We start from the raw sequence: 25,980 nt of genomic DNA on the forward strand, positions 1-25,980 counted from the left end.
TATATATATATATATAAAATGATAATGATCACTTGCCCAGTGTTTATCGAGTAAAGAAGTTTCATACCTTTTTCACATTCCGGTAGCCTGCGTTACATAAAAGTCAACCAGTACTACGGTAAAGTTTCAACACGTTTTGTTTGCGTAATAAAGATTTAGTTTCTTGTTTTAAACGTGTTTTAGTGTTTCTTTGTCTGTTCGTTTTCTATTTATTCCCTGAAATACAATTCCTCTCAAACCTTCTGCTTCAGATCTAATATTTATAAAGGTTTTTACTAAAGAATACCACAGGTATTCCCTTTTATTTTAATTTTATCCCTATTCAATAGTAGATAAAAAAAAATTGCACTCAGCTTAGGTTAAGAAAGAGTGCCAAAGACAATATTATCCTTAATGGGCTAGAGTCGAAAGACTTTGAAAATTTATGATATTTTATTCTTTTGCTAGAGTTGGAGGATGTAGTCTTGTAATTTTTTAGATATATTATACAATAAAATACTTAGTGATAAACAAGCCAATGTATTTTAGTTTAGCATAAAATAGGTAGTTGTTTGAATTGTGATAGATTAAATGATAGATTGAAAAATAAATTACAGGATGCTTTCATGTAAGTCTCATATTAACAGTTAAGTTTCAGTTCCTGGTTTTATCAAGTATACGACATCAAACATAGTCGGAAAAACTAGAGGGCAGAGGCGTCAGCCTCCAAATCCATGTATGGTGTAGTACCTGTGTGAGTAGCCCATTGGCAAATAGCCACGTGTGACCATTTCGCAAAAATGCGTGGCCAACTAGTAGAATCATCGATAGTGTGTTTTTCGATGTTCAAAGAAAAAGAATGCCAAATCTCTCATTGAAATTTCACGCTTTTGTAATTTTGAAAAATTATTTTTTTTGTACTTTTGAGTTGTGTTTGTAATTGACCTCAACTGTCATTAGAATCCTGAAGTACGTTTATTTTGTGAAAATGTTCTGTTTTATTAATAGCGTGGCCATTTCTACGATCGACTGACCACATACATGACCAGGAAAAACATTTGTTGTCCACCCATGGTGTAGTACAAGTTCATAATTTTAAGACTGCCATAAACTATATGCCCACATTTTACCATGTATACTTTAGGAATTTCTCGATTTGGGATTATGCTCCACTGATCCTAATAGAATTACTATTTTCAGGTCTCAAATGCTTATGCTTCTTCCACTTGTGTTAGTTTAATCACGATTAAAAGACATGTAACAGCTAATTACGAATATTAGCGAAAAAGTATTTACTACAGAATAACGCAGTGTATTTTACAAAAATCTGACATGAAACGATTTGCAAAGCGTGGTATTTCCGGTAAACGTTTTCCCGCAGGGCAGACAGTTAGGTACGTTAACTGGAGAATACAAGATTACGGAATGTGTAAATCTCTCTGATCTACAACTGGGATTGTCAAGGAGAAAGACTCGACACCAATAGGAATAAGAATACACAAATGTTTATGTAAAAAACACAATCACAATAAAACCAGGAGAAGTGTTCAGTATTGCGTGTTGAACTAATAAGAGTAAGATGAAGACTATTAAAACATTCCTCCTGTTAAGTTAAATAAGTTAAACGAAAACATTCAGAGCTTATACATAAAAGTGAAACCCCAAAGTTAACGTTATCAAGTTAAAATCAAGACGAGTTAAATAAAACTAAATGTTTAATTCCTAGCAAACAATAAACTGAAAAATGGACCTAACTAAAAGTTCACTTACTAAAATTAAATTCAAGTTATTTTTTTCTTTTAAATATAAGCGAAAATAATGGTCAAATCACCAATATCAAAATCCAAAAATAAAAAACAAAAATATTAAATGTCGCACTTACGAGTTTCACCATATCAAAACAAAGATTTTAAAGTTTAAACAAAACAAGTTAACACTAAAAATATATCACCCTTCACTACTATATCGAATCCTTTCTCTAATCCGTCGTCTAAATTTCCTAATTATGTCCTACAGAGGAAAACCCAGCATTTTATACAATAAACATAATATTTTGCTAAAGTTAGGCTTGTGCACAGTCGCACCTCACATCCAAGATCTGTATCCATTGGCTGTCTCTAGTCTTTATCCACTTTGCCAACAAAAGTTTGTTTGTTTTTAAGCACAAAACTACACAATGGGCTATCTGTGCTGTGTCAACCACGGGTATAAAAACCAGATTTTTAGCTTTATAAGTCCTCAGATTTTCTGCTGAACCATTTAAGTAGGGGAGGCGTCCAACAAGAAAGATATATTTCTATTTCTGGACATCATGGGGTATCTTCCCTGCAAGAAAGTCGGTTAAATGCCAACTAGAAAACCCGCATATTGCATGCTCTCAAAACAGGGAAATTTGAAGTGTTATTCCAGTGACACTTTTCATCCAAACTGAGAACTATGAAAAACACAACAATAATAATAATAAAACATTTTAACTAAGGAGTAACAAACACTTAATATTGACCTATACTACCAAAGTAGTTATAACTGAATAAATGTTATAAAAAATTCCCTTAACGTGGTGGAGTTTTAAGAGCTATATTGTATTGGTTAGGAACGAAGTCTTACTATAATATGTCATGAGATTTGTTTTCAAGTTTTACAAATTAATTATGAATGATGGGTAATCACCTTTAATTGTTTCACTTTTAAGCTGTGTTGCAATTATTAATTGTCTAGAGTTTATTTTACGTAGTCTGAATTTCACATTTTCGATTTTTTAAACTTTTTTTTGTAACAAATCTAGTACCTCTTTTTTGTAGATGGCAGCAACTCATATACGTATCTCAGCCTACAGAACAGGAAATACAGTAATATCACAAATATCAATAAAATAAAAAGCTACCAGAAGCCACAGTGAAATCAAAAATTCGAATAACACCAGATAGAATTATTATACCAATGAGTATTGAAAAACACGTTGCACAGGGTATGTGATAAACTATTAATTCTAAGTATTTGGCGTGAGGCCTAACTTCAAATATGTGCTTTCAGTGTTAGGCCTAATATACGTAAGTAAAGTTATAACTATAAGACTTGGATAAGTCTCAAAAGGGTAAGATGTGTAGTCGGTACACCTACAATTTCATATTTTTTTTAGCAAAAGACAGTTGTAAATGATGTTAAACTAATTTACTGCTGATAACAATTAAATTAGATATGGCAAGTTATTTAAATAAATTAGCCACTTACATTAAACAAGTTTTGCATTACTTGCTTGCAAACAGTCTAAGTCCTAAATTTAGTAAATGTTATACGTTTGAGACCTAAAAATCTGAATTGTGTAGACCTATGCTAAACAAATAAAGTTTAAAGACTGCAGCATAGTATTATTTTAAATATGTCGTATCCGTGATTTTGTCTTCACGTAATCCTATACACACCACTGTTTTAAACATTTTTAAATACATAATCCTCATTATTATTAGTTAATTATATTATGTAAAAATATTTCTGTCACAAGTCACTGCCCAGGAATACTTGTTAAATAGTAGAACTCATTAGTTAGACTAGATCTAAAGTTGCCGAAAGTCTTTCTGATAAATTGTTTGTACCCCTACACAGTAAAAAGAAACCGAATGTTGTTGTGTAAAAGTGTAAAGTTAAACAGAAAAAGCGAAATAAAAGGCGTATAATGAGGAAAAGTAATGTTTGACTGCAAATTTTTTATCATACTTTCCCTGATTAGTCCATTACAAATTTTAAATCAGAAGTGCATAAAAATAACAATTCAAATGTATTTGTTATCTAAAATTTACTGCCCAGATGTTATTTAATCAATACCATAACATACCAGCTGCGCTGGACCCATGCACCTGTTTGTTTGTTTTTATTATTAAATAGACAAGTAGTATAGGTAGAATAAACGCAAATGCAACTCAAACACGATTTTTTTCACATTATTTAGATCTAACAAGCATTTTTGCTTTACCAGCTTAGGTATTTTACAGCATATCATTAAACTTTTTTTTTCTTTTTTTAACTGCATATACGTAACATGTTAAAAAGATTTTTGACTTTTGTCTACAATATTTGTTGCCTAAATGATTAGGTCTGGTATTGAACAAAAGGCTTCCAGGCAGTGATGTGTGATAGACAAAACAAACCAAAAATAATATTTTGTACACTCTCTTAATTTGAGATACATAATGGAGTAATTAAAGTGAATATGGTAAAATAAGTTTCATTGTCATCACATTTGTTAGGCTTAATATCTTGATTCATCAGCTTAAGGATTTTACAGCACAACATAAAACTTTAGTTGTTGAAACCCAGTTGTCCTAATGAGCAAAAGGCCTTGTTTTTAGCACCTTATTAATTCCTATTCTTGTGAAATAACTTCGTTTAATGCATTCTTTATTGCTGGAGATATTTATTACTGAAAATTACCTAACAGCTAGTTTTAATGTTACTTCTATTTGTTTGTTTGCAATTAAGCGCAAAGCTATAGAATGGCTATCTGCGCTGTTCCCACCACGAATATCAAAACCTGGTTTCTAGCGCTATAAGTTCGCAGACTTATTATTGTGCCACTTGGGGGCTATGATGTCTAATTATATTTGCTATTTTATACTTTTAATACTAATGCTTTTGCGTTATCCTTTTTTCTTAAAGGCCAGCACCTAATTAAAAATAACATATGGTCATTATCTTTAGTGTTTCATGAATCTAATTGTTGAAAGCCAGCCAGCTTGATGATCTGATCAATATTGAATGAAATGTCTTATGACATCTGTCACATGGTATTTGAAATTACTTTGTGTATCATATCTTAAGTTAAAAACAAAGTGTTAAAAATGTTGAATTACCGTAATGTTTTATCACATTTGTGCAGACTAAACTGCCAAGAGGAGCAAGTGGAAAAACACAGTGTAAAACTGATGTCAAATATTATTCATATTCAAAGAACTGTGTTTAATATATGTTATAAGCATGTCTTGCAGGTTATCAGTATGACACTTTCATTAACATCTACACATATTAAAGGCTTTATTTTGTGACTTTATTTATTACAGTTTTTGAAAACTACCAAAGGGCAAGACACCAATTCGTCCAAACAATTACTGACTTATCTTCGAAATCTTATAATGTAGAAACTTTACAAGCCGCAGGTAAGTGTATTTGACCTTCGTTTAATCTTACTTTTATACAACGAAAAATTCGAAGCCTTTAATAAATTATATTAATCTGGGACATTAAGCTTCATACTGAGTATATTATACAAGTCTAATTTGTTAATTTGTTGTGAAAATAAAGAATGTTTAGTACGTTATATTAAAACACTTTTGAATACGTAAATATGCTTAGTCACGTGACAACCACAACTACTATAAAGTCGCAGTTGGGTGACATGTATCACAACAAAATTTTGACATTGTTTGGAGTTATGTGGGTAGTATGATGTCACCAAAAATTAATCGCTTTTGGGAAAGGTATGTAACAACCCTTTCTGGTGCAAAATACTTTTTCACTAAGACCATAAAGATGTGTGTCAGCAACGTACTTTTTAAGTAATTTATATTAAAGTAAGTATATGGGTGTGCTGGGCTAAGGATTATTCTACAGTAGGTGTCTGTGACTTGTTCGCAATAAATTCGACAATAAACGAACAGCACGCACTCCACTTGTTTTTAAAATAATATATATATATTAGAAACAAATTGAACGTACATACAAAATTATTTACACTATGGAGATCATAGTTATATCTTAAACACTATACAGTCCTCATTTTCTTGTCAAAAGTCCACTTAGGCCTACTCAATTGCTTTAGAATTCAGTTGACAATCCGAACTAAATTTCTATTGCATATATATATACCGCAATGGTATCCTTATATAATCCACTTATGCTGTCGCGTGAGTTACCGCAGTTATATTCTGTACTTCCAATAATCGTTTGATTTTTGTCCAAGTCTACACAAGCAGGTTCAATTAGCTTAGAACACCCTTTGACAAGACAAATTATTCTCCTTATCTCTTTCAAACTATTGATCTCATTCTAATATGTCACCTGTTAGGCCTTTCACTCCTACGATGGTTAACTTTGCATTTTCCAACTTTTCTCTCACCAAACTTCTCTTTCCCGTGACTCTACATTTTACTCTCCGTTTTCGCTCGTCCGATCACTGTTATTTATATGCCTATCACTTAGGCCTTCTAGAAATCTATTTAGCCTCGACATCAATGGATTGCACACAACATTCGATAGCTAGACATCAATGAAACACAAAATCAATAAAGTAATAATACTACCTACACTAAGCAGTCTTTTATATCTGACAATGTGTTCAGATCGGGAATTAGAATTTTCAACACATGTGTATCCCTTGTACTCAATGGCATTTAAAAATGAAGGAATATGGATCATTTTGGGGACTAAGACCACTTAGAAAGAAACCTTATACAATTATGCCACAGACATGCATAGAAAAGTACATCGTCTTGTAACAGGGAAGATTCACTAACACAAAAGTGAATGGCAAATTCCATTCACGTGTCCCAGAGAACAGTATGCAACATAATCAAGAAGGATCTCTGTCTGGAAAAGTGACTCGAGTTGCTCAAGCAGCTCTAGAATGAGATAGGTATTCATACTATTCCATATGAAGACGTACAGTCAAGTTGCTAGATGCAATGACTATAGGTTTTTTGTGTGATTAGACTGCTGAAGTGGGTACTGAGTAACTGTTGTCCTTATACAACAGATTCAATACAGAAATAATGCAGGGAGTAGATGACAGCCTTATGATGAAGCCTTTGTTATGGAAAATGTGCTGCAGGGATATTGTAAAAATACATGGCTGTCAGATAGTGCATGACTGGATGTGACGGTATGTGCACCAGGACCATACAGAAAGAAACCTTATATTAGTTGTACCCCAGCCCTAGAAAGCAAAGTGTAGCATCTTGTAATAGGTGTGAAACCACAAACACAAAAAATCAATGGCCAAAGACGTCTACGTGTTCAAGGCACCAATAAGCAACATGATGAAGAAGGATCTCCATTTGAAAAAACGACACAAGTTGCTTTCACGACATATATGTTCAACTCTCACATACTGGCAACTAGAGTATGAAGCAGATATTCATGCTATTCAATAGCATATTTTAACATATCCTACTTTGCTTTAACTCATTGGTTCTTAGAATGGAAAGACATATCAGTCAAGTTAGAAGGTGCAGAAATTATGATTTTTTTTGCAATTGGACTGTTGAAATGGCGTTGCAAACCGTCACTCTAGCTCATCAAAACACGGCTGTCGGATAGAGTATGACCCGATGTGGTGACATGGGCTGTAACAATGTAGAGAGGCTCCAAAATAATTTTACTACAACATATTCAACCTTTTTAGAAGATTTTGGAACAAATGAGAAATTACAGTTTGTACTATAAAACTTGAGACACCAAATATTTGTGTTTTTTTTCATTCAAAATAAGTAATATGATAGATGCAAAATATTATTAGCAAAAGTATTTATCAATTGTTTAATTTTAACATTGGTATTTTGAATGAATAACAACAAATGTCTGTGAATTTAAAAGCATAAGAAGCCCCCAGTGGCATAGCGGTATGTCTACTGACTTGCGACGCTAGAAACAGGGTTTCGATATCCGTGGTGGGCAGAGCACAGATAGCACATTGCGTAGTTTTGTGCTTAACTTCAAACGAACAAACATTTACTTTTGTATTCAGTCAAGGTAATTCATATTTTTGTAATCTTTCGTGATGAAGTAACTGATTATGACAATAAGGTTTCTATATCATTCTTAACATATTTCAACTAAAACTGAAAATATTTAACTTGCATGATTTGATGCTTTAATTTCAACGCGAAATTAAAATACTGAAAAAAGGGCATTTCTATATTTTAAAGATATTTAAGTCAAAATGAGCAAGTGGGAACGTTGTTTTTAGTCTATTTAAATATTGTCTTTATATTTGCTGTTATTTATGAAAATTATCCATTGAAATAGGAGTACTACTTCATTTACGACCACTTCTGCTTGATACAGTGCCCTCTATTCAACAAATGTCAGCTTTGGCTCTGGGTAAACTAGCCAATCATAGCAGAGAAATGGCAGACGCTGTGGTAAAGAGTAATGTTCTACCCCAGCTGGTATATTCTTTGGCTCACCAAAATGTAAGACATACGAGAAATTTTGCAATATACATATATTTCTTTTTTTAACAATGTAAAAATGTGATGAAATTTTTATTTGCAAAAGAAAACGGCAAACACTGCATAATGTTTCTAAAGTCTGATCAGTACAGGGTGATCCAGAATTAATATTCACTTGGTAATATTGGTTTTATTGAGATTCAACATATGGTAATTTTCACTTAGTAATATTGGTTTTACTGAAATTCAACATATGGTTACTTTCACTCAGTATTATTAGTTTTGTTGGGATTCAACATATGGTAATTTTCACTTAGTAATGTTGGTTTTACTGAAATTCAGCATATGGTAACTTTCACTCAGTAATATTAGTTTTATTGAGATTCAACATATGAAGTTGTTTATGGAACACCCTATTGTAATATTACATATCATATTGGTTTCAATAGTAGGTTATTATGTTTAAGTTACAAAAAACAACAACTTTCAAACGTAATTTGTATAGACAGTGGTCTGTGGTCAAACTATTACTGTTATTTACGTATAATGTGTCCCAAAAGGTTGTACTAGATTAGCACAGAGCTTTAGGTGTGAGGCAACTAGCTCTATTCGCTAAAATCGAGCTATATAATTTGGGTCAGTGAGTGCATTATGAGAGTGACAGTCAAATCCCACTATTCGATTACAATAGCCCAGGAGTTGGCGGTGGGTAGTATTGACTAACTGCCTTTCCTCTAGGTTAGCACAGGTAGCCCTCGAGTACCTATGTTTGAAATTCAACAAAACAAAAACTTTAGACTCGCCCGCATTATTCAAACTTGCAGTCAATAGCTTATGGTAGTATTTTCACAGCCGCCATCTTCTGTTGCTACATCAATATTTTACTGGGAAGTAAATCTGTAATATATTAATAAAAAATTTGTTTAATTTACAACACATAATAAATTATGTATATAACTATTTTTATAATAATAGCTTACATTTTATAATATATTTTATTGCGTGGTTAAAGTAGAACGCCTGAAACATATTTTTTTTTTTTGTTCGTTCTTTATGAGGGCAAGACAACAGGAAGGAGGGTTGGTTGGTTGGTTCTGATGGTTGCTTCCTACTGCATTACGTGCTGCACGTTTGTGCTGGGCTGTCAGGATGCGATGTTGTTCATATGTGGCTGATCCCTTTGTGACAGCACTCCTCTATGCTGGGTGGTTTTAGGCAAGAGTTCCCCAGGTATTAGGATCAATGTTTCAGTCCTTTAGCGCAACCTTGAGTGTGTCATTTTAGCGCTTCTTCTGACCACCTCGGGAGCGTGCTCCGGTCTGTAGTTCACCGAAGAAGATGCTTTTGGAGAGGCGATTTTCTGGCATTCTGACAACATGGCCAGACCAGCCTGAAATATAGTATGCAGCCCAATTGATTATTTCATAAGATACAACAATGAACAACAAATATTTTAACTTAAAACATGCATGAGTAAGACAATAATATTATCCGAACTAAAAAAAAAAAATACTCATGAGTACTTTTAAATGTGTCTCACAGTGGCTCAGCGGTAAGTGTGAGGGTTTATAACTCTAAACATCAGGTTTCGATCCCCTTGATGGGCACAGATAGATCATTGTTCTTAACAATAAACAATCACACCTTTTAAATGTAACGAAGAATGGTAATACTGAATGATAAAGATGACGAAAAGCAAAGCATTTAAACACCCTAAATATATTTGAAGTTTAAAGAGTTTTATTAATTGCGTAATAATTTCATAGTGGTTAAGAGCAATGTTTCTCTAGTTTAAATGAAGGAGAAAATATCGCTCCAAACTGTTGTTTTTTTTTCGTGTAAAAGGAAAAAAAGCAACAATTAATATGAAGTTTGTTTTTGTTTTATAATAATTGGATAACATTGCAAAATCAGTATCTTATTTAGCTTGGTAGTATTAATAATTTGAAGTCCAAGATGGTTAAACTTTGACGAGAAGTCAGCCTAATAGCGCTGAATATGTTGCTACATCACTGGCAATTACACTTAATAGGATAAAATGTAAGGTTTATTAAAACTTAAATGCACTTTTCATCGTTTACTTTCCATATATATTGTGGGTTTGGCCAGAAGCTTGTAACTATATAAAGTTACTATACATTTCAACAATGTTTCTTTCCTGTGGTCACAAGCTTTGATAAAATCTTGCGTCAAAAACATTATTTGTTTCTCTTCCACCACAATGTCACTTTTACAAAACTAGTTATAATTCTGGCACTTTAACCAAAATGCGTTTCAGGAGTGAGCAATAGGATGGCATCAGCCAGACATCTGGACGTTAATTTATTTTAATCAGAACATCAGCTCAGCATATTATAATTAACTTCTAACATTTCCCCCTCTCTATTTCTTTAATTGATATAAATAACCCAGTGATGACCGCTGGGCCCATGAGAGATTTTCTCCTAAATCAAATAAAGAAAAAGAGAAACGGTTTGAAGAGTCGTAAAGCATTTTTTTTTCTAGCAGCTCTTTCATGAAGTTAATAGTTAATGTGCTCTAGTTGATAACTGATAATATAATACGCTATTTATGAACTCATGTGGAAAAACTTTTATAATACAGTGGTTAAATCAGACTAATAACAAGAATAGTATAAACACAATGTTAAGTCCTACCCTTCGTACACGCTAAAATATTAAGTGTGCATTAACGGCAAATAATTTTGATTACCCGAACCATTATCAGATTTTGTCGTTAGCGACGTCTTGTTCACATGTTGAAAGTTGTGATGAAATAGGTTGACATTTTATATTAAGATATACCGGTTTGCTTTATATAGCTGTATGTTTCTGATAAAATGACTGCCGTTCATCTTTTGATTTTTACCACTCATCGTAAATAACCAAATAACTCAAAAGTTATAAAAATCAGGATTCTTATACAAAATTGTTTGGTTTACTATAATACAAACCCTGAATATTTTTAACTTTTGATAACCCAATACGCTTTTAAAAACACATGTTGGGGTCATATATCATAAGTTAAAAATAACCGTAATGATTTAATTGAATTCAATGAATTTGAAGAAATATTCTTAGAAATCCACACACACACACACACACACATAAATCAAAGAAGAGAGCAGCTATTATGAAAATATAACATACCGAAAACTCATTGTAAGACAATATTTGAAATGTTTTCCAAGGATAAACCAAGCATACAGTTACTTGATTTTCCCAGCAACATAAGATTCGCGGATCTTGTTGGTGGAAGAACAGGTGTTGAGATTTGTTACAGCTAGAATGAATGAGACAAGACACGACGTTAATTTGGATTATTGTTCAATGGCAGGCTATGATAGGTTGAGTAAAGAGGAAAATAAACCGAATTAAAATGACAAGCAAATTGAAAAAGAAATTAAAATATAACTTACTTGAATAAAATGAAACATTATTTTTGTAGCTGACCAATCACGATAATATAAATATATGTCTATTCCATTTGACAGTCTTACGGCAATTCCACACAAACTCAAGATATTGTATAATACGATACAACTACTCCAGGAAACAGTTGTAGATAGCTTCTTTGCTTGAATCCTGTTATGGAAAAACACATTTAGAGTTGATTCAGCACACGACCTTTACAGACTTTAACAATTCCGAATTATAATTGTAGAAAATTTTTGTATGATATGCAATATGTATACTGCAGGAGAATGTGATATGTGGAGTTTGCATGTCACAGTTACTCAGTCAATACGAAAAAACAAAACAAGTTGGACGTATTGTATATTTGTATTTATTGACAGTTAAACAAAATTGTTAAACGTTTGATAAGATAACAAATATTATTTATCTGATCACCAAATGACGGTTTTACCTTATTTCTTTTCCTCTCTTTTTGGAAATTTTTCTAGAAACTTGTGTCATCGATATCAATTAAATCAATACTCATGTAAGATTACATAACGTATATTATATATATAAGAATATGTTGTGTATAATAGATTAAGTATTAAACATAACAGATCTTCACTAGAAAAAAAAGTGTAAGTGAAAGTTTATTTCAAGCATAAGTAATTCTATTATGAGTGTAATGAATATTTTATTATATATTAGTAATGATCAAAACGTTAATACCAGGATTCTTAAAAAAAAGCGCATCATTTAATATATCTTTTATAAGTTAGGACAGAATTCAAACGACAGGACCCTAAAAGAATTGATATTGATAATATCAAGACATCTGTTGGGAGATACAAAATTAAAACTATGGGTGGAGAAGGTTAAATTTCAAAAGTGAAGTGCCTTGGGATGAAGACGTTCATCAAAAATACTATATGTAGTGTACGTGTTGGATGAAATTTTTGCAAATGTGTGAAGAACTCAATGGAGGATAGAGATCTATGGAGCATTGGTGATGAGCAGCTTTGGCAAGACGGTCAACAGATTCATTACCTGAAAGTTCATCATGTCCTAGATACCAAATAAAGTCTACTCTGCAACCAAAGTGATCTCGATAATTAATAACGCAGCAGCACTTTCAAACCAAGACAGATTACAAGGAGGAGGAAGAAGAAGATAAAGCTTGGAAGTCGCTTTTAGAACCAATAAGAATATATACAAAAAAGAAGCTATATCCATAGTAATCCAATGTAGAGCAAGGAGAATAATTTGGCGGAAAAAATTCTCATGAAATAAGGGAAACGGTAAAATTGAGTTATTTACCAGCTTTGTACATAAGAAGCACATGCCGTATGACTGTTATACGAATCAAAGGAACCACCTGCATATAGTTACAAAGCTATTGTAAAATCAGACAAAATTTCTAGGCATCGAGGGAAGAAGACATCCATTGTTTGGTTCGATCCCAGGAGAGGAAAGAAGAGTAACACATTGTAAAATAATATGTAGATTACTGCAATACTAATGTTAAAAGTTAAAGTGTTTGTTGTCATAAAGATAAGACAAGAGCATGCAGACATATAAACGTAAAAGCCTAAAACCAAATAAACCCTGAAGAAGATCCCAATGGCTCAGCTACTACAATATTAAGAGTGGCATTACACCTTGCAGCGCTTGACAACAAGTTTACTGCATTGAGCATTCCACTGGAGTGTGGTAGTGTGAGTTTTTAGAAAGTGCTTTATTAGCAAGTACTAGTATATTAACCCTTTAGCTCGTTTGGTACGCCCATAGTGTGTGGGAGGTTTCGGGTTCGAATTCGAGATAATATAATATCTAAATCAAAAGTTACTACAATGGTACACAGTGCCGTGTTTAGGTACCCGCAGACTCCGTACGTTACATATGCGAAAATGTTTTAATTTTTTCACATAAGCAAGAAAATATATTCGATGCATATAAGAAAATATATGCGTAGCAGAAAATTCTCTGACAACGTGGATCTTTATATTCTGTTTTTATTTTGTTTATTTCCAAAAATAATTACAACTAGTGTCTCTTTTTCCTCACAATGTTTTTTAAATTCTGTAATAACCGGCTGCTGTAAAAAGAACACCAGTAGAACGTGATTCGATATTTATACACTCTTCTACGCATGTGTGTCCGCATGGGGGTGGCAAGGGTTGGTACCTGCCCCTGGAAAATGAGAAACATAATTCTTTCTTTATTCATTCAGCATATTTATATGAATTTTCAAGTTTTTTGTTCACTTCACAATTTCACATTGTTTATTATGCTTAATTTTCAATTCTAATAAAAATCGCCAGGTTTGTCAGCAGCTTTACGTAAAACCTCTAGATACCTATTCTGTGGCTAAGTATATAAAAACGTCGGTACCACGGCGGCTTCTTGTTAATTAAATGGGCATGACAGTTGTCACTCAGGTCACCAAAGAGACTGAAGCGGTCTTGCCGACATCCCCTGAGCCCTGACACAGTGTGATCGGGGTCAATTTGTTGCCACTTGACGGTAATACACGCAACAGGTCATCAGAGGGACCGACGCAGTCAAAATTACTTTGCGTGTTGGACAGTCAACATTCGAAAAGAAAAAATACAAATCATTACTTCAAAAATCTTAAAACTTGATACAAAATATCTGATATTTTGTATATGAAAGCCTTCTAATGTTCACTGATAAGCTGCAAAATTTCCTGAAGATATGTATATTGTATTAAAATTATAGTATTCTCTTGACTGTAATTACATAACTTTGAAGGCGGGTCCTTTATTTTGACTCCCCACTTGAATTGTGCCTTGTGGCGACAGTGAAAACTGTGAAGGCCAATTGAAGAGAAAGGATGATAAGGTAAGGGAAACTCTGCAATAGAGTTAAAAGAAACAACAGACATGAATAAGACATAAAACATGCAACCCAGAATCATGCACATGAAGACTTTTACATTTCAGTGTGAAATATAAAGACTGAAGTAATAAGTGGATGTCCTCTAGAGCTAAATCAGCAAAATGGATATGATTACATGTTACCCAACAATTTTGATATGTTCGGAGTGATTGCTATTGGGAACAAAACCATTCACAACTTTTTTGAAGAAATTAAACAAAATCCAAATCATAGGTGCAAGGACCCTAAAGACAAAGAATCAGATGGGGTGCCTTGATCAAAATACTTACAGTCAACAGTAGGATATAGATTTAAGTATAATGGAGCATCACAAGAATGATAACCAGAATATGAGTCAGGAATATTTTGTGACAGGGCATGAATGTGAATAAGATGATCCAATGATGTGGTGAAGAAAATGAAATGGAATTAAGTTCCTAGCTTCTATACTATAGCTACTGATGTTATGGACAGCCATAATGCATTCCAATTCAGATACTGTTCAAATTTGTGCAATCGGAACTGCCACAGTTCACATGATGAGGATGTGAGGTAACTGTACACTCTGTACATTGATGAGTTCCACTACAATTAAAACAATGGAGGTTCTCCTGCAGTTAGAAACAATATGTCTGTACTATTAACATCTCTAACAATGGATGAGGGAGTGGGGGAGAAAATCCAGTAGTAATGTTTTGTGGAAAACCGATTCCTTTAAATGTGACAAATGTTCCAGATAGCGAAGGATGATCAGCTGACTCTTTGATTGAGATGGCCAACAACAATAATGCAAAACCTTTGTTGTATTAGATCTTTTTTTGAAGTTCACTCACATTTATTTCTGGAGAGATACCAGATACGACTCCTTGATGTTCAATTATAGGTTGGATTAGGGGTAACTAACAGTGAGCTTCCAATATCTTAGTTGCATTAGTTTGATTAAAGTGGAAGCAGTGTCCAGGTCATTTACATCCAAAGCAACAACACCACTGGCCAACTTTCGGACATTGAAAATAGAAGATGTAGGTTCTACAACACATACACCTCTAAGTAAGTGTAACATAATATACTTACCAAGGTTGATGTCTTCAGGTTGTAAAATAACCACAAACTCTTGTATAAATCCAATGTTAGGAGTTGTAACAAATATATGAAGAAGAATCAGTTGAATACTTATGACATTTTTGCCACTCTTGAAACCATAGAGTCAAATTCATGTTAGATGGTCGGCCTTGACAATCATTCTTATTTATAGGAAATTTCGTTTGTTCGTTTATTGTTAAGCGCAAAGCTACACAATTGGCTACCTATGAGATGACCACCACGGGTATCGAAACCGTGTTTTTAGCAATACAAGCCTTCATACTTATTGGTGAATCATTTGGGGGCTTATAGCTACTTACACAACTCCAAGAGAAACTAGTAAGACAGGACTGGAAGTGATATCCTTGAACATGAAATACAACAAAGTATGTTAGTATACGTATAGTTGTAATTAAATATAAATAGTCCTTGGGGATACTCAGGGCAGGAAAAGATTCCTGAATCAGGGCACCCTGTTGTTATAAATTAGTATTTACAGAAAATTAATTCTAACAATCCAAGAACAACAACAACTAGGCCCTTAAAGCTACTCGTTCTCGGGCGTTTGACCTATTAGTCTTCAGTTCTTTTTTATTTGCCACACCAGACAACGGGATTACAATTGAACGCTTTGGCTATTTACATGGGAGCAACTTATTCACATAAAGTGGGAGATTGAATTGCGCATTACAAAGATCAAAGCGCAACCCATTAAACCTGTTTAGGATGACGTCATGACACCATTTAAGATCTTGCTCTTTTCTCTTAGTGTCTGCCAAATTGGACTACAAAGTATGTATATTCTAGGTAGTTAAATGAACAACAACATGAAAAATGCCTTTTCACTAATTGTGCTTTTGGTTGCACCAATAGTAAGGGTTCGGCACCGGGTATATGATTACGTAGGTTCCCAGCTGACCCAGAAATAAAATCACAGTATTCATGTATCTGCAGCGCACATTTTGATTATGTGAAAGGTATTCGAATAAATTTATCAAATAATATTTATATAAATTTAAACCTGCCATTAAATATGTATATAAGTATCATAATATTCATCAATTATTGAGATTTAAGAAGGGTTGCATATCTTTTCTATGGACACTAACGAGTAATGTATGTAATTATAATACTATAAGTACTGTCGTTAGGTTACGCCAGGGTCAGTTAGACACCACTGTGAGAGGTATACAGGTAATATCACAATGAATAAATGCTCCATACAATAACACTTGATACTGGTGAGCACAAGTTTTAGGCTAATAATAGCGACTATGGAGATAACAAAAAAAGTAGGAGCTACAAAAGGACTCACTCAAGCAATTACTTAAAAATACATGATCTTCTCTGACTACAATTTCTTACTTTCACAAGTAACATCCATACATCCTGCTAAAAATAAGTTATAAACATCCAAGTGTTTACAGCATTTCATATTTTCATAGAAAAAAAAGAATGGATGGAGAACAACACAGTCATTTATATGAAGTTCTCTCAATTTATTTTTGTAAACCATTTTGACACACCTTTCTAGATTCAAAGCGTATTGACTCAGTTTTATAGCTATCACTGACACGAAATAATGGACGGTTGCCAGTGTTGCCCTTCACGAAAATCACGTGAAATTGAACACTTTAAGTAACAAGACACAACTAAATGTCAACGGATAAGATATGTAAAATATAAACTTAATAATAATTAACAGGGGGGGGGGGAGAATAACACATCACAGAGAAATGTTACTATCATTCCAATACTCAAAAATAAGTGTATAAGAGTAACTTATTTTTTAATATTTAGCTGTGATACTTTTTTTGCTTAAAATGTGTAATTCAAACTTACTTTGGAAGAATTTTTTTTTAAATAATGGATATAAGCAGGGGATAGGCAATGTCAACAGGTATATGAAAAATAGCCTACAAATTGCGGAGTTATTTCTACAAACTACTTTCTCTAAACTACCAAACATAAAGGAGGAAACTATTGTTTCTATACTTTCATCGATGAAGAATATTGGTATAAAAACGCGCACTGTACCTTTCGAACAGCATAGATTTCATGTGTGATGTCTCTTACGTTTTGCCACCTTGGTTTATTCCCGTGTCGGTGATGACTTGTTAATTATATAATACAGTGTTTTGAATTTTATACTAACCTGTGGTATAAACAGGCAGAGGGTTTACTTTTTTACATTCGATATTTTAAAGACTTTACAGTACAGTTATATCTCATGCTCTGAATGAAAACTATATTAACATATTTACTACTTTTATTATTATTATTATTATCACTAGTTTTAAAAGTCTGTACCCCCGCTGTTGTAGGAAAAAGACAATTATAAACGGATCCCAGTGAAAATCGAACTGAGAACATTCCTCATTCTGGTATGACAATGACAGTACAGTTTTAATTTCTTGTTTAGTTGAAACCAGATGTGAACATATTTAGTTTCTTGATATTGTAAAAACTGAAAATAACCATCTAACTGTTAAAGTTGTGAAAAACAAAGAAACAAAACAAACAGGCAATTGCAGTTTATATGCCTTTTATTTAGAAATATTATAAAAGATCTGCAGCTTTCGTCTTGAGAACTGTGTCTAGGCATTCAGCTGAACTAGCCAAAGCTGTAGTAGAGGTTGGAGGCCTTGATGCATTGCTGCTGTGTCTGGAGGAATTCGATCCACAAGTGAAAGAGTCCGCAGTTTGGGCTTTAGCAAATGTAGCCAAACACTCTACTGGTATGTAAGATAGCAAAGCTTTATTTGAAATATTCTGCTAATATTAACCGAAGTACTTAGTCTAACTGATAATTCTAAATTCATAATTACAGTACATCATGAAAAAATCTTATCATACATCTTTTCTTTAGCTTTAGATTTTACTCAATAATACGTACTTCGGAATTACTAAATGCAATGTAAATTTTTATGTTTATTTCAAAATAAAATCTCATAACTGGTAAAATGTATATTTGTGCAACTTTTAGAAATTGTCATTATTATGATAATCATTGTTTTTGGTACAAATTCAAAAATAACTTAAGTAACTCAAATTTATTCATAAAGTAATGAGAAACTTTGTAATAATTAATTGTACTTAATGTAGGAACTGATTAAACAAATTTATTTCTTAAAGAACTGGCAGAAGCTGTTGTAGAAGTGGGAGCCGTGCCTCTACTGGTATTATGTCTTCAGGAACCAGAAGTTTCCCTTAAACGTATAGTTGCAACAGCTTTAGCAGAAATAGGCAAACATACATTAGAATTAGCCCAAGCTCTCACTGACACAGGAGCAATTCCACACTTAGTGAACCTTATATCTAACCCAGATGTTAAGTTGAAGGTAAATTTGTTATATTCATGTTTGGCAAATAATGAAGATATTTTTCCCCTTTTGTACATTTTATAATGTATTTTACTGTCAGGTTTTTATGTATGGGCTGGATTCTTTACAGTAGGTACCTGTGACTTGTTGGCATTAAATTTCAACAATAAACAAATAGCACAAAGTCCAACTGTTTTAAAATAATATATTAAAACACGTCAAACATATATATATACAAATGTTTGTTACACTGTTGATTATCCCAGTTGTATCCACAGCTGTAAATAATTGTCTCTTTTTTTGTCAAATTCCACAGTTACTTTAGAACACAATTAACAAGACAAATTATTCTTCTCTACTCTGTTATTATAATACAATCTGTGATAATTTCACTTTAAAAATCACCACTATACACTCTTTATGGCTAGACTCACAATCACACAGTCTAGATCTATCTCTATCTAACTTGCCCCCCATTGGCACAGCGGCATGTCTGCGGACTTACAATGCTAGAAATCGGGTTTTTTGTGTAGCTTTGTGCATAACTTAAAACAAACAAACTGTCTAACTAACTATCCCAAACTACATTTCGGATGTGTTTTTTGATTCGACAGAGGCCTAGAATGTTCCACACACTACTAGATATTATGATACAAGAACATTTGATTAAAACAATGAGAAAAACTTAGAAGATTCTAATAACATGAAGCAATAATACAACAATTGCCAATTCACAACAACTGAACTACACAACGTATGATTTGTAAATAGTGACATGAACAAACTTGTGATAAACTATAGCTTTAAAAAATAACTAAATTTAACACTTATGCTATCCTTAAATTGAAACAGTCATGTATATCTAACAAAGACGATGATACTTAACTCAGTTAGGTGCTATATACAATAAAACTATAAAGTATTTATGAATAAGAACATCTTTGTGAAAGCTATGTCAAAAGCACCAGGATCATTCGAATTTTTTCAAGGTTTTAAAATGTGGTCAAAAATCATATATGCAAGCCTCTCTCTCTTTCATATACGCTAGTGAACATGTACCTGAGGATAGGAGAGTTGCTAACGTTATTCTTATTTTAAATGGGCTAAGAAGTGTTGCCATGGACATTATAGACAAGTTAGTCATATTTCTGTATTGGAAAAAATTCTAGAGAGTCTGATAAAAGAAGCTCTCCAAAATCATTCAGTGAGATATGATACACACACACACAAAAGCCAACATGATTCACCTAAGGAAAATCTTGCTTGATAATCTGGGATCTTTTTCTGATGATGTTTTAGTTAGTTAATTGGACAGATATCTAACAAATGACCTTTATAGTAAATGCATTTTAATTATCATAATTCTCACAACAGGTTTAATATAGATAAGATACACAACAGTATGACTAAGGAAAAGGATCTTGACATAGAGGTAGATAAGTAATGTGTTGGCTTCTACTACTGCCTATGGTTCTCATTTCATAGTCAATCTCCTTCTTTGAAAAATAAAACTGTATTAACTTGAGCTTAGCCTGCTGTTTCATAATCTTAAACTTCTGTCCTCTCGTCTTGTTATCTTAAGAAAATATTATGAAAAAAGAGGGTCTTTGTCCTGTTGACCATTTGGAAAATCTTGTAAACTTTAATAAGGTCACTCCTTATCTTCCTTTTCTCAGAAGAAAATAAGAGGTTTTATCCTATCCCTATGACATAACCCTTCCATCTCTAAATCATTCTATTAGCTCTCCTCTGAACCATTTCCAATGATTTAGTACCTTTTGTATCCTTTTTTAGATGACAGACTAAGTTGTACAAAGAATTTCAAGGTAAGCCTAACTAGTGATTTCTGTAGCGAGAGTAATTACCTCGTTTGACATGTATTAATATGCATGTAAATACATCATAAAATTCAAGTAGCTTTGCTACTAGCAACAAAATATTTGGTAAATTTCTAAATTTTTGTCCAACTTACCAATAGATCCAAGTCATTCTGTTGTACCACAACATTCTTAATGCAGCTAGAAATACTCAAGAGGGTAATGTCATTAGAAAATATCATTACTAATTATGCTCCTATCAATATAATTAATGTAAGCAAGGCCCAAGCACTGACCCCTAAGGCACTTTACTAGTAACAAGGGTCCAGTTTGACTGAACTTCATTAATAACTATCTTTTGCTTTCTTCAACTTATACCAGTATGATTTTCATAGCTATTATTTTGTGTGGCGCCTTACTAAAACGTTTTGGAATCCATGCACATCAAGTCCACATCATTTACTTTATCCATATAACAAGGAACATCCATAAAAAAAGATAACAGATTATCAACCGAGATTTTCTTTTGGAGAATACATGTTGGCTTTCTTTTATGTAGCATATTTCACTGAATGATTTTGGAAACTTCTTTTATCTTACTGGGTTATTTTAATTTCCCACTACAGAAGTAAGACTAACTAACCTACATGATTTCCCAGAGCAACTAATATTGAACCCTTTAAAAATGAAAGTAGCATTAACAACTCTCTAATTTTCTGTGGTATATGGATATACCATGTTTTCAGGACTGTTTACAACAGCCAGAATAACTCAGCCTCAGCTCTGGTTGAAGCCACATGAGAATATCACAGAGAGACTGGAGGTGCCTTTGAACAATGAAGTCCACCAACCTGAGCTAACTCACTTGCAAGTGAGGTTATGAGCACTGAATGGTGAAGTGGGTGAGTCATGAGACAGTGGTGAGCCTCCCAGAGCTGGGAGGATACTGCCAATGAAAACATGATCCATGGAGCATCTTCGGAAAGAGAAGAGCTAGTAGATGAACAGCCTGGATTATCTTGTTGCTCTGCCACCCTGGATCATAGGCCTACCATTCATCAGAGTATTTGGATCCCTGAGAGCCCCTACCATGCTGTGTTAGTGATGCTAAGGAAGTCGGGAAAGAGAGTATCTGGCCATGATCACACTTCCCGATGAACAACTTGAATTAGCTCACTTTACTGATAATAAAAGGTGAGCAAAAGAAGATTTGAAGCACTTTCTCATGCATTTCAGGCAAATAACTGTCTCAAATGGTTGGACAGAACAGATGTACAACACCTGATTCTGAATGGTTTTGTTCTAGCCTCTGTTGAGCCTTTGGATGAGGAGAAACTATTAGACTGCAAGACAATCATTACTGCACCAGAGTTTCCACCCAGTGGAAAACAGAGCAATCCACCAGGTGGAATTCAAAGCTCTGAAGAGGGGTGTCACAGAAAGCTTGCCTACTTATGCAGATGGCCTGCACAAATTGCAATGTAAAGCACACTCTGAAATGGACCTGCCAGATTGTGAAGATATTCTTAGAGACAAGTTCATAGAAAGGCTACCTAGTGAGACAACGTGGTATCATGTGGGTGTGAGAGACCTTCCCACCTTAACTGGGACAGTTTCTATTATGGTGTGGTATGAAGTAGTAACATTGAGCCAGTTGCAATAGAGGAAGAAACGTATAGCAGCAGGTGCAGTAATTTTACCTTAAACAGACCATCCTACCCATGTGGCCATATTGTACCGGGTTCTAATCCAGCCAAGGGTTAGGCAACAACCCACACATCTTGGTGTTGTGATTTAAATACATTGGTATCCAATGAATGGGTAGGGCTATCCCAGCCATCCTATAGTTTATATACCACATCTACATCACCCTTGAAGGGAAGAGTAAAGCATGTGCTCTGCCTGTGGAGTGTTGGGTCACTTTTTATTGAACTACTCCTACCTTACCAAACATCTGGGTTTGACAAGGCTATCAGTTTTGATGTACAGTACAACAAGTTTAGGAGAGGCAACAGCAGGCAGAGAATATGACAGCTGTAGCTACAGGCAACTAGAGGATCCCAAGTCAGCTATTGTCAAAGACTTGAGAATGCAAGCAACAGATTGCACCAAAAAAGTGTTGTGGTCATGCCAATTATATTAGGGCATAATGGGTTTTGGTATGTGCCTTTTGGAGTACAAGGGCATGAGAAAGAGTTCCTAGTTGATACAGAGGCAGCCAGAACACTGATAAATCTTACAGTATATTGAGCACTCTAAGCAAAACTACCACGTGGGCCTATCATCCAAAACTTTGTTTTAACAAATGAAAAATAAACTCAACGTGATTTGAGAGGTGAAGCTCCAACTATGTCCAGAAGGTTTTGCTTACGAAACAAAGTTAGTTGTTGCTAACCTTGATTCTGGCAACAGGATTGGGTGAACTGATTTTCAATGGTAGAATTATCCAATGTGGCCAGCTTGACCAAACAAACAGTGTTCTGTATGTGTGTATGTGGGAGAGTAAGTCACAGCCCTCCCTCAGGTACACAAGTGGTGTTCCAGGGTTTACTACAGACATTATCTGGTGCATTGGTTCCATGTAACATTTATTGAGCTCATGCATGAAAGGGGCTATGTTCAGTCTAGAAAGCAAGAACATTAGCCTGGCAGTTATCTACCTGAAGTAGGATGAAGTCCTGGTGTTGTTCTACAATTATGGCGAATCAGTTATCCAGCTACAAGATGGAATGGTTACTGGCATGGTAAGCTTAGTGAAAGGAACGAATGCTAGTGATTACTCTAAGGTTGTATCATCATCCTGCAGTTGAAAATATATGGATACCAACACATCTGAGATTGTTAGTTGAGGATTGTGTATACAGTCTAGACAAAACATAATGGCAGCAACTCAGTAATTTGTTGGTGAAACATATCAATATATTTATGGAACCTGATGACCGATTGTGCTGAACTACAGTTATTCAACATCACATAGATACAGGTGATGCACGTCTGTGTAAACAACTGCTGCACAAGCTTCCCTGGTACACTAGGGAGGCAGTAAGCAGTGAAGTATAATGGATGTTATGAAATTATGAAATGGAATGGTACAGCGTTCAGAGAGTGCTTGGCCAGCTCCAGTAGTGATTATAAGGAAGAAGGAAGATATGCCCAGATTCTGAACTGATTTTTAGGTGAGAGAACACTATAACTTGCATTGATACCTTTCCACTTCCACAAACAGATGGATGTCTGGATGTGGAATAAGGGGCCATTGGTTCAATCCACTAGACCTGACATCTGGATAGTGGCAAGTTGAACTGGATGATGAGAGCAAACGTAGTGCTTTTAACACAGGAGATGGCTTGTATAAGTTTCATGTCATGCTGTTTAGCCTGTTTAACATGTCAGCCACTTTTGAGAGCCTAATGGAGCTTACACTGAATGGGGGAAATGTCTAATCTATGTCAGTTTTGTTTTGGAATTTGGTCACATGTCCAAATATACAGCTCCCCAGTGGCACAGTGGTATGCTTGCAGACTTACAACACTATAATTCGGTTTTGATACCCATGGTGGGCAGAGCACAGATAGCTCACTGTGTAGCTTTGTGCTTAATTACAAACAAACAAACAAACCAAATATACATCTAAGAATCTGAAAATGGTATTTTAGCAGAGAAAAATAAAGTCTAGCTTGAAAATGAAACCCAGAGAAAGTGCGTATAGAAGCAGAACTTCTTAGTCATATTGTAGGTAAAGAATGAATCTGCACATATCTTGCTAAAATAGCAGTGGTGCAAAACTGGTCTCAACTTGTGACCAAATGTTAAGTTCACAATTTCATTGGTTTTGTATCTTATTACCCACTGTTTACAGTCAACTTATCCAATATCGCCTCAACATTACTGGCTCTTACCAGGGAAGAGGCATACTTCAGATAGAATAAAGAAAATGAGCAAGCATTTCAGTCCCTGAAGTGTAGTTTGGTAGAAGCTCTGGTGGTGGTATATCTATGGCAGGATAGGAAATTCTTGTTGAAGGCAGCAATAGTGTAATCAGAATAGTATTATTGCAGTTGCAGGATGGAATAGAATGTGTAATTGTGTATGCTACTTGTATGCTCATAGCTCCTGAATACAGATACTGTATGATGAAGAGAGAACTGTTTATTGTTGTAGTCTTTATAAAATACTTCCAGCATTACTTGTATGATAGAAAGTTCACTGTTTAAGTGAACCATGTGTTACTGAAGTGGGTGATGAACTTTAAAAATTCTGAAGGGACGATGCCACACTAAAAATAGCATTGAAGGAGAATGATTTAATCATACATTATTGGCTGGGCACACAACAAACTCGAATGGATTGTCTCTTCATATGGTGAGACCCTATCCATTTGTTGAATGTTTGTATCCTGTGGATCATGGACATTGTGTAGGAGTTAAGGCCATTTTTACTCTAATGACGACAAGCCATACAGTAAGAGATTCTACCAGAGGATAGATGCCTCAATCAATACTTCAGGAACTCTGGAAAGAGCAACTGAATGACCCAGATCAAGTGTGGGCACTCCTTTCCATGAAGCATGTCTGGCTTAGATTGAGGAATGTAGCACTTCTACAACCATTTACGAGTGCAAGAAGTGTGATGTACAGTTGTTAACAACCACCAAGTAGTGATTTTCAGCCTGTTACAGCTAGTTGTCCCCAAAGTTTTGAGGCATGAGTTCCTCCAGACTGCAAAACACAAAAACTGGAGGGCAATAAAGTGTTACACTAATGTTAATGTTTAATGATGATTATTTCTGTCCGCATTCAAGTCAAGATATTCAGTGGTAGTGTGAATACAGTATGGGTGCGACTCAGAGAAAAAGTCAACTTAAAAAGAGTAAATTCCAGCAAATACTTGTTAGTTCTCCTCTATATAGAATAGTCCTGGATGTCACTGGTCCAATTTCAGAGATGGAAAGAAGTCATCTTTATATATTTGTGGTCATCAACTACTTCACAAACTGAGCCAAAACTTATCCATTGGTTGATATGCCCACATTGTCCATGGTTCAGTTTAGAGCACTTGAAAAGATCCACATGTATTAGAGAGCTAACTTTAACAACCAACTTTTCTCTGAGTCCTGTAAAGTATTAGGTGTGGTGGAGATGTGCACTTCACCTTATCTTCAGTCTGGTGGTTTAGTGGAAATGATGATACATGCTATCAAACATATGTTTACTAAGTTTGTTAACTAAGATGAAACTGACTGGGATGAACACTTGCCCTTTGCCATGATGGTGTATTGTACAACTGAACAGAGATCAACAGGCTGATGTCTGGTCAAGAA

General features: G+C 34.3%; 1 protein-coding gene across 1 annotated transcript in view; it reads left to right on the top strand.

Annotated features, from left to right (window-relative positions):
- The first annotated feature begins 2,919 nt into the window (after nt 1–2,919).
- LOC106459905 (sperm-associated antigen 6-like) overlaps nt 2,920–25,980 on the top strand; it is a 61,409-nt gene continuing 38,348 nt past the window's right edge. The window contains exons 1-5 of the mRNA XM_013919575.2: nt 2,920–2,947; nt 5,034–5,129; nt 7,996–8,162; nt 18,075–18,258; nt 18,656–18,861. Of these exons, the coding sequence (XP_013775029.1) occupies nt 2,920–2,947; nt 5,034–5,129; nt 7,996–8,162; nt 18,075–18,258; nt 18,656–18,861 (681 nt within the window). The remainder of the gene's footprint in view (nt 2,948–5,033; nt 5,130–7,995; nt 8,163–18,074; nt 18,259–18,655; nt 18,862–25,980) is intronic.

This window comes from Limulus polyphemus, unplaced genomic scaffold (genome assembly GCF_000517525.1).
Source record: "Limulus polyphemus unplaced genomic scaffold, Limulus_polyphemus-2.1.2 Scaffold679, whole genome shotgun sequence".
NCBI classification, from domain to species: Eukaryota; Metazoa; Arthropoda; class Merostomata; order Xiphosura; family Limulidae; genus Limulus; species Limulus polyphemus.